The sequence below is a fragment of the Cavia porcellus genome, unplaced genomic scaffold (genome assembly GCF_034190915.1).
Source record: "Cavia porcellus strain 051 isolate PalLab524CR breed Dunkin Hartley unplaced genomic scaffold, mCavPor4.1 scaffold_19, whole genome shotgun sequence".
Classification (NCBI taxonomy): Eukaryota; Metazoa; Chordata; class Mammalia; order Rodentia; family Caviidae; genus Cavia; species Cavia porcellus.
This window is the reverse complement of record NW_026947502.1, coordinates 44788283-44804564: the sequence shown is the minus strand read 5'-3', so window position 1 is coordinate 44804564 and position 16282 is coordinate 44788283. Positions and strand designations below refer to the sequence as shown.

The window sequence follows — 16282 nt, the reverse complement described above, 5'->3', positions numbered from 1 at the left end:
TAATGAAATGCTCCCAGTTCTAGACAGCCAGCTACTGAAGGTACAAATACTTTTATAAATGATAAACCAAAACAAAATGAAACAAAATAAAAAACAAAATGGCCAATAAATAATTCAAGAATCAAGAATAGTCAATCAGAAAGACAGAACTAAAGAATATTTCATTGTGAAAGAGTCGTATGACCAATTTCCCCCAATTCATTAGCTAAGACAGACTCACAGATCTATATTACGTTAACATAAAAAACTATTTATGAGGATGTTTGAACACATAGGCTTCAAAAACCTGCATTATTTATATTCAGTTGCTCACTCATTCATATACCAAAACTCATTTGAGAGGCAGCTGAGCAATGAGAACAGAGAAGCAAGAATAACAGTATGGCAACAATGAACATACATCAGTCAAGTGCAAACTAGGAATGAAGCCTTGTAGATGTCATAGATATAACATGTGATTTACACACACAGTACTCAGACACAAAGGGCACCATCAATAAAAGTCCTGATGGCTAAGACTGTTTAGCTGCCAAGATGGCAACAGTATCATTTGACAGTACCAACATACATGGAGTAAGAATGAGAACAATGTATACTTCTGTAGTATTTCTCAAGTAATATGCAAGGCTACAATGGCATTTATTGACTGTTTCACCTTACTGCTTGATTTGAAAAGCTACCTTTATTACAATACCACAATGCTGGACTTCCTATGTATGACCTTAAGAGTACAATGCTCTCTGGTTTATTGGCGAAGATGGGCCTGACTTAACACTTTAATGTTCTGGGTGACTATGGATGAAACTCTGAATTTGGGTGTGGGAGATAACTGGGATGAAATATCAATATAGATTGTGGGTAAAAGCATGGTTAGTATTAAATTTCTTGAAACTGATAATGATACTTGTATAAGACAATGTCTTTGATTTTATTCTTACACACATTAAGCGCAGCAAATTTGAGTAAAAAGTTTTTCAGACATTTACTATTGTGTCATCACTTTCTAAGAATGAAATCATGATACAATAAAAGTACAGAGAACATGGGCTCTGGAGCTAGACAATCTGGATTTGAACACTCTCTGACCCTGGGAAGGTTACCCAATTTTTATTCCTGTTTTCTTAACTGTAAAACATAATAGAAACAGAAGCTGCCTCAGGCAGAGCTGAAGGAGGATTCCCTGGGCATCTGGCTCAGAGTAGCCACTTCACAAGTACCAGCTATCCTTAACTACTCTACCATCTACTTTTAAAGAATGGCATATTCTCCATGTTCTCTTAAAAGCAAATTAATTTTTTAAGATGTTAACTTTTCTTGATAATATTGAGAATATCATTCTGCATTAAAAAAATGACTTACTTTATTAAAAGTAACTATTACTTTATTAAAGATGATCATTCAGGTCCTGGGGTCGCAGCAGTAAACAAAACAGACCCTCAAGCCCTTAATTTATTGAGTTTAGGTTCTAGCATGCAAGAAAGACAAAATAAATGATATGATCTGTCAACATATAAGTAGTATGAGGACAAATGGAATGGAAGGAGGATAGTAAGTACCTCTGTGTAGGCCTGCAACTTTAAATAAATTATAGGAGACACTTTTAAGGATACCCAGGAGGAATGGCAGTGGCCATGTACATACTGTAAAGGCCAGCATAGGCAGCAGATACAGCAAAGGTGCAAAGGGACAGCATGGTGGTCAGCATGGTAGATGAAACTTCAGTATTAGGGGGACAGGGGAGATGGCAGGTATACTCAGTGAAGTGGGACCAAAGGGTTTAAGACCTTGTAGCACATGATATAGGCTATGTTTTTTATTCTGAATGATGTTGGAGCCAGAAGACAGAGAAAGTTAGGCTGACAGGATACAGGATACAAGTCGTGAATAGTGAATCCAAAATAAACTAAAAGTCAATACAATCAGTTTACACATTAGAGGACCTGAATAATTAACCGAAGCAAACTGACTATCATAGGGCATAATAAAATACAAGGGACAAAAAACAGGTCCCTAAAAACAAATGGCAGAAGCCTTACAGAAAGTGCAATGGAAATAAGGTAGCTTGTTTTCTGGACCTCAAAGACCTATATGTAACCAGTGGCATTTCTGTGTTGTCACATTTTCCTGTACCAAAAACTGTACAAAATCCACTGAATTTAAATATCTATGGTGTCTACTTTACAGAACCCCTCCCTGACAAGCGGGATCTTTTCCTTTTATTTTTTTCTATTAAACATGCATTTGGTCATTGCCCACCATTTGCTGCTTTGTGTTTTGTTGGCTTTAAACTCTGCTGTCCCGAAACAAGATCTTGAGAGCTGGCAGGAACTGGTTACAATGTCAAAAGTGAATGATTAATATGAGCTGCTCTACTTTAAAGGCTTCCTGGAGCCTTGCAAGGGAGCAAGCAGAACTGTTCCCTTGTAATTAATAACTGAGGTGGGAGATTGAAGCGAATGTGAATGATAATAATGTATAGGAAGGAGGACTGTGAAAGTACCTGGAGGACAAGAACCTACTAGAATTTATAATGGACTGGATGTGGGAGGAGAAAGCAGAGTAGCATCAAGAATGACCCAAAGATGGCCTACCAGCCAGGAGGAAGAGCTATATAGTGGAGGAGGCTGGGAATTCCTGAATGCACTGTATGTTAAGTGTTTGTCAGACTTCAAGTGCACAGGTGAGCAGGCAGTGCTATGGGTGTTTGGAGGTCACAGAAGGATTCTGGGTCTGGTAGAACTTGGTTAAGCCATAAATACAACAAGAGTCCTAGGACAAGCACTGAAGCTTGCAGAAGTGTTACAAGGATGAGGTTCTGTCTCCTCAATGTGAAGGGAGGACACTCAGTGAGCAAAGAAGACTGTGACATCCTAGAAACCAAGAGCAGGGCTGCTTGAAGAAGCAATAAATCAGTGGGATTTAACACAAAGAGAATGAGCCTCAATGTTTATGATTGGAGCTTCCATCAGACTTTATTGCTCATGAGCTATGTGAACCAAGTCAAGGCAGTTAAGCTCTGAGAGTAAAATTTCCTTGTGTGTAGAGTGCAAATATAATGAAGACATATTAATGCTAAGATAAGACAATGCATGTGGATCTGCCAGACAAAATGCCTGAGTTTTGATCATATGTGAACAACTGTTTTTTTTACAACATAATGGCACAACAATGAACGTGCAGCAGACTTAGTAGGTAAGAGAGTTGATGATATATCACAGCAGCACGAGTGCTTGCCTGGCACGTGCAAGGTCCTGAATTTGATTCCTAGTACCGATAGACAGAAGAGATAGTAGGTAAGAGACCACAGGAAAAGAGATGCAGTCTTTGTTGTAGACACTACCATTTTATATTACACACAACTTTACAATTTAAAACCACTTTTACATGTATGATATTTTAAGAAATGCAGTAAAAAAGCCTGATACATTTTGTTAAAATTTTCCTTAATACAGTGCATTGAGTTTTGACCAGGCTCACAGGTGAACAACTTGGGTTATGACCAGAATTTTAGGTTTAACTTACAACCAAAGTATTCTTTTATGACCCAAAGGCCAGTTGTTTGTGTGGTTTTAACAAAGACTCATGATGCCAGAAAAGCATATTAAGATGCATGTGTCTGTGGATGTGATTTTGGTCGGTGCTTAATATAATCACTACAATCACTACTATCAAAGTGAATCCCCAAAACATAGAAAAGATGCCAAGGATGGAAAGGAAAGTAAAGAAAACAATTATAATTGATAAGAAGGAAACTGGAAAAACAGAAGAGGCATCTGTGTGCCTACAACACACAGCATATTGAAATCCAAACGTCCACCAATCTGTGTTGTACAAGGAAATTAGTACTGTGAAAGGTGTTACTCAAATTAGTAAGTCACTATCAACAGTGTTAGACGAGGCAGAAAGGATATTATTAGTGTGGGTAAATGAAAGGCAGATGGCAGGTTATAACCTGTATGAGTCTATAATTTGTGAAAAAGCTAGGACTATAAACGCAGATCTTGTGAAGGATAATCCATCAACAAGTGGTAATGGTGAAACATTTCATGCCAGTAAGGGTTGGTTTCACAATTTTAAAGTGAGAACTAGGGTTCATAGTGTAACTAGGCATGAAGAAGTAGCTGGTGCTGATAAAAGCACTGCCAAAAATTACATATACTGCTTTGAAACAGTGATACGGAAAAATGGCTTTCGCCCTCATCAGGTTTTCAACTGTGATGAAACTGGCCTTTTCTGGAAGAAAATGCCCAGGAGAGCATACACTGCCCTGGGAAGAGACAAAATGCCAGGTCACAAGCTTATGAAGGATAGGCTAAACTTACTGCTATGTGCCAATGCAAATGGTGACCTCAAGATAAAGCCTTTCTTGGTTTATCACTTTGAGACCTCTAGAGTGTTCAAAATCATGGAGTCATGAAGAATAGACTAGGGGTCACGTGGAGCTCTAATGCAAAAGCCAGTGTAATATAGGAGTTTTTCTTGAATGGTTCAGAGAGGCTTTCTCTCGTACTGTTAAGAAATATCTAGAGGATCAAAGTTTCCCACTCAAGGTGCTCATCACAGACAATACTCTTGCTTACTTATGAAATTTGGAGGAACTGGCAAAAAGAATTCCCACAGCTCTCAGTAGAATTCCTCCTACTAATTCAACTCCTATTGCAGCCTATGGACCAGAAGGTTAGCTAACTTTAAGAAGCTATACACCGAAAAACTGTTCCTGAAGTACTTTCAGATAGTCTCAGATATACAGTGAAGTTCTGAAGGAACGTTACAACATCCATTCCTGTGTGGAATCAAATGAGAAATCCTAGGCCAATGTCTCTCTTAAGGACATGGAGAACTTCTTGGAAGAAAGTGTGGTCTAAAATTATACAGGAGAGAGACTTGAAGGCTGTATAGAGGAGCCTGAGCCTTCAATAGACCCTGTGGTTGAGGATACTGTCATTCTAGCAGAGTTCACAGGCTTGCAGGTACACAGCGGTGACATTGAGGATTTGGTGGAGGAACACTCTGAGGAACTGCCTATAGAGAAACCTGGAAAACTTCTGGCTGAGCAACAGAGAATGTCAATTGAGGAGCTTTCTGAAGAGGCAGCGCAGTATTAATAATCTGTGCAGCAAAGTTCTTCTAAAATAAAGGAAATCTTGATAATATGGACAGAGCTACAAATATTTGTAGAGAAGACACAGTCAAAGAAAAACAACTGTATTTGTTTGACAATAGTATGACAATGACAATGTCGTGTCATACTAAACAATAGTGTTAAAGGAAAGACAAAACCAGGCTTTTAGTTCTGAAAAGGTGGAGACCTACTGAGCCAAAAGCTGGTCCTAGTAGGCTATAACTTCTCTCAAGCAGAAGAAAGGACACAGAGAGTCAGATTCCCAATGTTCTTAAGAAGGGGACTCTCCTCTCAAACAATAACCACCTTCCATTTCATCCTCCCTTCCTGTAATTCGAAGATGTTAATTTGAATGGTATGAAATTATTTCTAGTAAACTAGGCACATTTTGTAACTTTTTGGAGAATAATCAGACTTTTTTAATTATGAAAAGGTTATTTAAAAGGCACTTAGGGAGGTTTGGAACCCTTCATGGGTATTTCCATGATTTCTTATGGCAAAAACAGTCTGAATTACTTGAGTTATAACCAGTCTCCATAAACAAACTGAATTTGTAAGTCAATGGTCTACCTCAATTTATAATGATTTTTTGGCCCTAATCTGAAGTACCTAGAAATAATCTTGCATACAAAAACTATGCTGTGTGATTAATAACTGAGAAAAAAAATCTGTTACAATTTTTAAATATTTGTAATAACTCTGAAAAACTAGTCCAAGGAAATACATTTGTTTTTTGGCACAAAGGTCTTGGCAGAGACAAATAACCAAATACTTCTATTGGCAGATAAATAAGATCATTGCACTCATTCATTTTCATTATAAGGGATACAAAAAGAAAAAGTATAATTTATTGTCTAATCATGTGAATTCTAAGGAAGAGCTATGGACATAATGTAATGGCATCATCATCATATATTTCTGACCATGTCTAAGATTTTATCTCTCCAGCAAGGGTTTGCTTACCAGAAACAAATGTCCACAAACACACAAACAAATTAGATTTAACTCAAAATATTTGAAATTCAGTTTATTCACTGATTTGGAAATATCTCTGTTCCTGTATACTCATTCTATCAAGAACCAGATCATGCAGGCCACTGCTCTCTCTCTGAGCACATCTACAGATTACTTGATTGAGGCTACCCAACACTAGCCTTTTGGGTACATGCTAAGGCCTATCTGAGTTCAACACCAGGCCTAAATTTCCTTTGTAGGCCCACAAAAATGTTATTCTATCAAGTATTTTCTGAATCTCTGATAATCTTAACTTTTATAGAGAAAGACTGTCTCAATTTCAAAGATGAACTTTCCTGAAAATGTACATCTAGAATAGTGCTTGGCACACAAACTATTCAAGTATTTGTTGAAGAGATTTATGTAAACAGCACATGTACACTGGAATATCTATCTGTAGGATTTTGGGGGTTAATGTAACACGACATAAGAGAAGACAATCTAAGATGCTGGCATATAGTTTGACTGCAGTCTCACCTGACTGGCCTGCAGACAGAACAGCTCAGTACAGAGCAGGTGCAAGATTCCACAACAGCAGGGCCATTGACATAGAACACCAACACAACATGCCACTTGAGAGGTGAACAACAGAGAAATATACTTGGGATTTATTAAGATACTGGTTTTCTAGGTTATCAGGGAAGCAGAGATGTTCCTAGAAGTGTTGAATATCAATGTTTGGGCTAAGTGTATGATTACCACATTGTGCACAGGCTTCAGGAAGATGCTAGATTTTACAATCTTTGTGAAAGAGACAAAAATACTCTACTTGTTAGTCTGACTCTGCCTCAGTAGCAAACTATGGATAAAATAAAAGGATTTAAATAAGTAGTCACATTGTTAACTATTCACTGAGCACTGATCATTCTTCTCCGGCTAGACTATAAATCAACCAGTGATAGTCACGCATCAAAGTATCATTAACTCACTGTAACATAACAACAGGAAGAACAGGGTGAATAAGAAAGCTCCAGCAGAGCTACAGAGATAAAAAGGGGACCACAATCTCAATTTCATGTGTCTGAGAAACAACTGGATGAGGGAAGAGCTGGTAACAGGTAGACAGCCTTCAAGGGTTTAGCTAAAGAGCCTGAGCATCATGTGATGTACTAAATTTCTGCTATAAGTTTTGAGCAAATCAAAGAAATAAGAGAGAAGGAAATACGATCTCCTTGTTAAGGTACACCGAGGGGGGTGGGGCTCAAAAGTCAGAATCATAAGAAATGAAGATGGGAGCTGGGCATGGTGGCACATGCCTGTTAATCCCAGCACTCGGGAGGTTGAGGCAAGAGGATCATTGCCAGTTTGACACCAGCCTGAGCTACAAAGTGAGCTCAAGGTCAGCATGAATGGCATAGCAAGACTCTGAGAAGAAGAAGACGAAAGAAGAAGACAAAGAAGACGATGAAGAAGACGAAGAAGAAGATGATGAAGAAGGAGAAAGGAGGAGGAGGGGGGGAGGGGAGGAGAGGGAGGGGGGAGAAGACAGAGGCAGAGGAGGGAGAGGGGGAGGAGGAGGAGGAGGAAGAAGAAGAAATAATGAAGATGGAGATAGAAGTCAGAACTCAAACTTAAGCAATGACTCTACCTTTTTCTAGGTATTTAACCTTGGGCAAATTACTTTACCTCTCTGGCACTAAGACAAACTACCTTATTTGCCCATTTTGAGGTCAAACATAAACCAAAGCCTAGACCAATATGTGCTAAAAATGCTCCTTTTTTTAAAATCCTTTTTTGGTATTTGGAATTGAACTCAGGATATTTCACTTGCCAGGTAGGTGCTATGCCACAGAGCTATAACCCCAGCTCTAACTTTCTTCTTAATGTGTCTTTAAAACAGGATGAAAAGCTGAAGAACACAAAGGAGGAGCTGGCTGGAAAAGCAAAATGGAGAGACTTGCTCACAACCACCTGCTAAAAGAAATACTGAGGGCTGGGGATTTAGCTCAGTGGCATAACCGCCTGCCTTGCAAGCATGCAGTCCTTAGTTCGATCCCCAGTAACCCCCCTCCCCCAAAAAAAGACAGGCAAAAGAGACAAAATTTGAAGGCTGAGCGAGATGGCAGAGCAGCTAATGCAGAGATGCAGATCTTCGTGAAGACCCTGACGGGTAAGACCACCATCCTCGAGGTCGAGCCCAGTGACACCAAGTCAAAACCAAAATCCAAGACAAGGAGAGCATCCCACCTGAACAGCAGTGCCTGATATTCGCCAGCAAACAGCTGGAGGATGGTTGGACTCTCTCAGACTACAACATCCAAAAAGAGTCCACCCTACACCTGGTACTGTGCCTGCGAGGTGGGATCATCACATTGGCTGGTGTAAAAGTACAACTGTGACAAGATGATCTGCCACAAGTGCTGTGCCTGCCTGCACCCCTGTGCCATCAACTGCTGCAAGAAGTGTTGCCACACTAACAACCTGCACCCCAAGATGGTGAAATACAGCTTCACCCATGCACTCTCAGGAAGAGTACTGCCTGCCCAAGCACTGTGGCCTTGGGGCCTAAATAAAGTCTCCCTGAATTGACAAGAGGAAAATAAAAAAGGTTATGGTAGGATCTACTTTATTATCTGAAGGTGGATGTGAAATAGATGAATATTTCGGCTTGCCCTCAACTGTAGGGAGTGTGTATGGTAAACAAAGTAGCTAGATGTCACGGCATCCCAGAACTCAGCCCAAAACCTGCCTTTCAGGCTGGCATGAAGACAGACCACAGTGTTATGAGTTACTCAGAGGACAGCTCAGATCTCACCCTTTCAACAGAATAGTCTCAGATGTCCTATGGCTGCTTCTGTCCTCCTCCGATGGGATATAATGGTTTTTCTCACTGAATCTCTGTTCCCATCATGGATAAAACAAGCACAAATACTGAGGGATGCCTGGGACCCCTGCATCACTTCTGTAAACCTGGGTTATTCCCTAAGTCTTAGATTAGGGTTGAAGGATGACTTCAGTTACCTGGAAAACATGTGGCAGCCTGATATGGCCAGTTAGCCAGGTACAGCACCAAGAACTTCTCTCCATTGTGTTGAGAGGGGAACAGTGACCCCTCAGCTGACATTACAACGTGCATTGTTACTATCTCTGGCACGCATATAAATACAGGCACAAATACTTCTGGAGAAAGGGCTGATGTGATGTTTGTACACAACCAAAAAAAAAAAAAAAAGTATGCTACATTTCTACATTGGACATTAAAAAAGTACAAAACAAAACTAACTTACAGAAAAAATAACTCTAAACAAACAGGAACTGAGTCCTTCTTATATTGACACTAAGTTAACAGGAAGGTATTATTTTAGAAATGAATTATGTATGTTCACATTTATATCTCAGAACAGATGATATGCATGTATATGCATGTATAAATAGTATAGCATATGTTCTTTAAGACACCCAGATTGGGCCTTTCAAAGAAACTTTTTCCTTTCTCTTCATTTATCTCCCACATTTTTAGATGGGCAAAAAGTGCACCTATATTTTGAAAACATGCCAAAAAGTACAACACACACATCACAACAGCAGAGAGTTAAGATAGTATTTGTGGAATATCTTAACTATATTTTAAAAACACAAATATTCAAACATCATTTTATGTTAATCAAGAAAGATGATAACCATTATAATATGGTTCACACTTCTTGAGCTTCAAAGAACAATGAACATATAAGAATATTCTATCCTGCTGTTTGTAAAGATTAATTACAATGGCAACTTCAAAAGTAAAAACTTTCACTCTAAATATAATTAATGATTTTAAAACTAAAAACTAACCTAGAATTCTATATAACCTGGTGAGTAATCTAGTATTTCACATACACATCTCATCTAAAATAAAATCTATAAACCAAATTTAAAACTCTGTATTGAGAGTAAAATCATGCAAATATTTTATTTTTATAAACTTCTCTAGAATTAAGCAACCACATTGAAAATGGATACGCTACAACATTTCCACACCTTGCAGCTTGCTCTCTCCATAAGGTTTTTACTTTGAGCCCCTTACCTGACACGGAGACAGCATGCGTTCGGACACCCTGCTTTTCACTATTGGCCAACCTGGAAGAGATGAGCAAAAGGTGAGTCAATGCTGCACTATCCAGACCAAACCACAAGATCCCTCAAACATGGAGCTGCTGTGCATTAGGAAGATGAAAACATCTTCCAGAGACATTAAATTTTAGGTGAATTTTTAAAAAATTAGATTCTACTACCAATCAACGTGGTTTTAAATAATCAAATCAAAACAAGTAACTGGACCGTGGTGTGGCTCAGTGGCACTGTTTGGCTAGCATGTGTAAAGCTCTAGGTTTGACCCCCAGCACCACAGGAACTCTGAATTGCTGTGAAAGCTACTCATGATAGTGATTTAAAATCATACATACCATATAATATGGTACATATAAATTATAAAAAATTTTACATTTAAATGAAAGAACTGCTCAAAATTATGAAAAAAGGGCCATATGCTCAGAACTGAATTTGTTCCCCAAATCAATGTGACGGTAGCATGGCATGTGCATGTAAAAAAAGTCAAAAAGTACATTAACATATTATTATGTGCACATTAAAAATAGGTACTATTAATGTACTTGGTAATTTGCTTCATGAGATGATTCAACAACATTAGTGTTTTACATATTCAGCCCCATTAAAATAAAATATTGGCCAAAACTTTTGGTGACATTTTAAAAAGTAAGCATAGTTTAAAATTTTTGGAAACTACAAAGCATAGAGAAAAAAAACCCCTCTAGTTTTTTAGGTGGTATTTGCTTTGATCATTATTTTTTTATTAAAAACAACAACAAAAACAAACTTCTTCCAGGTCCATAAACATTTACTACAGATGTACTGAATGGAAATTTTTTCTAGTACACAGAATTTATACTAGGAAATGCTTAAACTTACAATTTTATTTGAGGAGCCCAGGATTTAGCTCAGTGGCTCAACCACTTGCCTGGTAAGTACGAGTCACAAGTTCGATTCCCAATAGCAATCAGTCAATCATTGGAGAACTAAAAATACTCAACATGAAACTGCCTACCCTTTATAATCATTAAGTCAGAGTTTAGTTCTTTTATTGAATATGTAAATATTTGAAATTTACAACTTGGTAAATTTAACTGGTTATTTTCCTAACATAATAATCTGAGTTGCCTTTCACCTGTATTTATTGAGAAGTTAACTAGATCTTCATTTGTAAGTAATTTATAATTTGCTTTCTTATTGTTTTCAAAAACGAGTCCTCCCTAGTCATACCACTTTTATCCATGCTGCTTGTTTTCTTCCTCCTCCTCCTCCTGTTCTTTCTCCTCTTCCTTTTCTTCTTCTTCTTCTTTTTTTTTTTTTTTTGGTACTGGGGACTGAACTCCAACCTTGTGGTTGCCAGATAGGCACTTATGCCAGTGAGCTAAGTTCCCGGCCCCACTACCACTTCTTTGATCAATGGCAGTTAACAATGTGCTGCTACCACTGATTTGAGGAAATTCCATGCTTTATTCAGGTTTCTAGTTTACTACCACTTCTAACCTACTAGCTCATTTATTTTTAAACTATATTTATGATACCCTCATGTTTTAATCTTCAAATATCACCTTGAAATTTTAACAACTGAAGATTCTCTATATATGCATTAGTTCCTGGGATACTCTTTAATGTCTACCAATAGGGCTGACTTCGAGGAACACGTGGCCTTAAAACTGGGAGAAAGCTGCTGTATTCATTTTTGCCTCACCCACAGAGGTACAGTGCACTGACCAAGCACAGCTGGGTTATTGGCCAGGATCACAACTGCAACTTCATAGGGCCCTGGTGATCAAAGAACTGACTGTCCAGTGATGGTGTGGACACTCAAATAAGCCATTTTCAGAAGTGTGACAACTACTAAGCAGATGATGTTATAGGAAAAGGCAACTAAGATGCCCTGGCCTGGGAGCGAGGACTTCAACCAGAAGTGATACAGGAAGAGATCTAGAAGTTGAGTAGGCTTATGCAAGGAAAAGGTATAAAAGGAAGAATATGACATGCAGAAGCAGAACACTGACCATGACTTGCAGAAACGATCAGGTGTATAAAAGGAAGAATATGACATGCAGAAGCAGAACACTGACCATGACTTGCAGAAACGATCAGGTGTTTGGTTCAGTCACTGAAAAAGTTCAAGGGAGCTCAAGAACATGTGAGGAGTGCCAGAAACTGAGGCTGAGGAAGTCAGCAAGGAACAGTCTGGAACTTGCCACAAGACTGACAGCAAATAAGGCAAACTTTCGTTAGAACAGTCCCTAAAGTTGTAGCATAAAAAAAGGGCAGGATGATGGGCAGAACTAGACAGGAAAATTCAACAGGAGGAATGCAGACAAAGGTTGATACACAGTGAACCTCAGACTGGTCTGTTTACCTAACTTGTCCGGCTTTCTAGGAGTTTTTCTATCAATAGCTAATTGATTAGATGGCTCAGTGTATCTAAACTGTTTGCATAAACAGTATGATTTATACCAAGCTCCTGGGAGTCTGGCTTTGTGTTATATGCCAGGCAGAAAGAATACATTTGACTAGCCTCCAAAAAATTCTAAGTACCATGTTCTGATAGGCAATACTTCACATCCCAGCTCACTGCTAGGGACTTCAGTGTGTTTATATACAACTCCACAACGGAGAACCTATGGAAGCTTGCTCGTTATATTCCTTGGACTTTACCCTGTGTACTATGCCTTTTGTTATAGTAAATCACAGCTAACAATACCAATGTATGCTGAGTCCTATGAGTACTTTCAGAAAATCACTGAACTAGGGGTGGCCTTGAGGACCCTGACATGTCTACTGCCACAGCCTAGATAGGTGATAGCAACCATTTAAACTGGTCGTGGTGCTGGTGGTGGTGGGAAGGCACTGAAGTGGACAGATTTGATATGTTCATTTATGAAGTGGAATTAGAGAACTGGCAATGGACTGGGCACAGAGGAGAAAAACAGAACAAAGATGAACTCAGGTTTTACCTCTTCCTCCTGGGCCTTTTGGGTTTCTATCCTTATCCTTTTGGGTAAGCCACCTCTACGGGCATTCCTACACAGCTATTACTGTGTTTATCTATGCACCTGAATGGTTACGTTTTATATTTCACATTTTGTGGCTAGCTCGTAATGTACTGTCTGAGTATACAAAAGTAATTATGCAAGTTCTTTGATTTTATAGACCAACACGTTTATTATAAAATTTGTAAATAAACAGAAATGACACCATAAATAACTTCTCTTTAATTTTTCCACTTGTGAAATAGCCAAGGTAGTACCTATTTTCAGGTTCTTATAAAGATTTATGATAATGGTGTAAAACTGAGTGTTTAACATTATGTTATAATCATGACTGTCATTTAGTTCCCTTATTAAACTTAAATAGAAAACTAATTTAAAACTTTTTGATTAAACCTAAATTCCTAATATAATTTATATTTGATTTCTTTCTAAAATAATTGTTTTCTAAGTCCCTGATCATATATAGAGAAGTGTGATTTTTCAAAAAGGTAGACGACAAAGTATATAACATTCCTTGAGGTTTCTCATGACACCAAATAACAATATGCACAGAACACCACTTACTTGGGAATTGATGGCAAAGCCCGTTCACCTTCTGCAGGAAAAAAGAAAAAAAGGAAACAAGGATGAAGTTCCTTTTACTTTTTTGAAAAAATTATGCCTAGAAGTGAGGGCAGAAGGATTAGCCTCATTTGGTATCTTGGTAATAATCTATAAAGCAAGTCATTACAATTAATTACACTTCATCTTTGATTCCCATGGATTTATTTTCAGTACTATAACATAAACTGTCACGTACATACTGTTTAAAAGATAAAGCCAAATCAGACTAAAGAATTAAGTGAAAAACTGATAAAAAGATTTCTTTCCAGAAGACTAAAAGTCGAAGGATGTTTTTAAAGTCAGCATTCCTTGCCAAAGAACTAAACATTCTGTCTTTTGATAAAAACCATTCACTCATCATAACACAAAAGCCTATGCAGGAGGAATGAAGAAACCTAAGGGGAAAAAAACCCTTATAGGTGTGTAGCTTTCACAGGAATGCACTGGAGATGCCAGGGTACCACAGAGGCCCCCTGGTGGTTATAGAGGAGACCACTGCATAGTCATTAGAAAGCATACCAGGCAGTCTTCCAGGGATAATGTTTAGGGTGGGCTTTCAGTGCTAAGTAGATAGCTCATTCCTGGGGCATCATCACTACTTTGTGATGGATCAAGCCTAGAAAAGCTTGATTTTCCCCCTGGTTTCCATTCCTTCAAGCCCATCTTTATTTTTCTTAATACAGTTGATTGCCACTTGATGCACTATGTATTGTTGTATTCACTGTTGTTATGCCACTCCATGGAATCTATATGCATTTTAGGGTTTGACTGTTCTGTTCACTGCTATATCCCCAATCTGAGCCTGGAAAGCACTAGGGATTGAACAATAACCTCATGAAGAGCATGAAGTGTTCTGCCTACCCTACCTCATTCTCACTTTTCATATTCCTGGATTCTATCCTAGTGCATGCTGTTACCCCTGTGAATGTGCCAGGCATGCCTTGAAAGGTATTCTGCCTACCAGTCCTCTAAGCACAACTGGAACATCATCTCCTTACAAGGCCCTCCCAAGAGTGGTGTGCTCTGCTTGCTCCTTCTATTTCTGCTGCAGAGAATGCACCACAGCATACATGTTCATATCCTACTTGCCTTGTCCAGCAGAATCCCTAACATCTTACAGAGCACCTGGCATGAACATGTCTCTCAGACCACTGTTTAGCAAAGGAAGATGTAAGTCAGCTTTCCTGAAAAATTGTTTACTCACTATAAAACAGGTATCATTACTTAATTTTTAGTGACTACTGTAAGACCTATAGAATACTATGTACGCAGTGCACCACAACATACTTCAGAAACTCGGTTTAAACTCTAGTACCTGCACACACCTGAATCTCAGCATTTGAAAGCCTGAGCTTGAGGCAGGAGGAGTACTATGAGTACTCCTATGAGATCAGCCAGGGATACATAGTGAATTCAAGGCTACCCTGAACTGTATAGTGAGACTGTGTCTCAACAACCAACAAAAAACCAAGTCGAATACTATGACTTTATAGATATCTAACTTCAGCAAAATAACCAAGTCATACAATGAAAATCACATTAGAAAACATGTAAAAAGTTTGGTTTTTATTCTATGGTACTGGGAATTGAACCCAGGGCTTTCACAATGAGCTACAGCTCAGGTTTTCTAAAATTTTGAGACAGCATTATGTTAAACTGTCTAGGCTGGCTGTGCATTTGTGATTTTCCTGCCTCAGTTTCCCAGAATCCTGAGATTATAGGCGAGTATCACTGCATCCAGCATGACAATTAGTTTATTATCCCACTAACACTACCAACATTCTTACAACCACATTGTCAATTAATAATATGGCCTTTCAAATGACACATTATTGTGATTTCTTTTAAACAAATCCATTTCAGGTAATAGTGACTTCCTAAATAGCTGGGCACAGACAGAAAGAAGGCTGTCAATAAGGTGATAACTTTTATGAAGTGAAAAGATCACAAGAAAACAAGAAGAATGACAATGCTTCCTCAGGACTGATTCTAGGAGTTTGATGAATGGCAGACAGCTCCCCTAAACCATCTTCTGGAGACATCTACCAGTTTTCACCCAGTATGAAAATATGTTTTCAAGAGGAAATGCAAAGAGTGGTTACCAGTTATCTTTTTAAAACAATAGTAATTATAAAACAATCTATCTCTGTTTTCTACCTATATGTTTGCTATGCAGTTGCATATTCTGTCTTTTCTGCTAGGTCACTTTTATAATGGGATGGGTTTCCTTTGACTCTATAAGCTGAAAATACATTTGAAATAAAGAGACTAATTCTTCTTCTTTTTTTTTTTTGTACCACGGATCGAACTCACGATCTCACACTTGCCACAGGTTGGCACTTATGCCGCTGAGCTAACTGGCCCCTAATTCTTCATAGTATGTGTCTAAAGTATTTTTCACTGTGTCATAGCTTTACAAATGTTCCTCTTTTTTTTTGGTACCAAGAATTGAATGCACAATCTTGTGTTTGCCAAACAGGCACTTAGGCTGCTGAGCTAAACCCCTGGC

General features: G+C 38.4%; 1 protein-coding gene and 1 pseudogene across 25 annotated transcripts in view; one reads left to right on the top strand and one right to left on the bottom strand.

Annotated features, from left to right (window-relative positions):
* Ptk2 (protein tyrosine kinase 2) overlaps positions 1-16282 on the bottom strand; it is a 333580-nt gene that overhangs the window by 99826 nt on the left and 217472 nt on the right. For all 25 annotated transcript variants that reach the window (XM_063231008.1, XM_063230987.1, XM_063230989.1 and 22 more), the window contains 2 exons: positions 13735-13765; positions 10146-10198 (listed from right to left, as the gene is read on the bottom strand). In XM_063231008.1, coding sequence (XP_063087078.1) covers positions 10146-10198; positions 13735-13765 — 84 coding nt within the window. The remainder of the gene's footprint in view (positions 1-10145; positions 10199-13734; positions 13766-16282) is intronic.
* Positions 8195-8665, top strand: LOC106028403 (ubiquitin-ribosomal protein eL40 fusion protein-like; annotated as a pseudogene).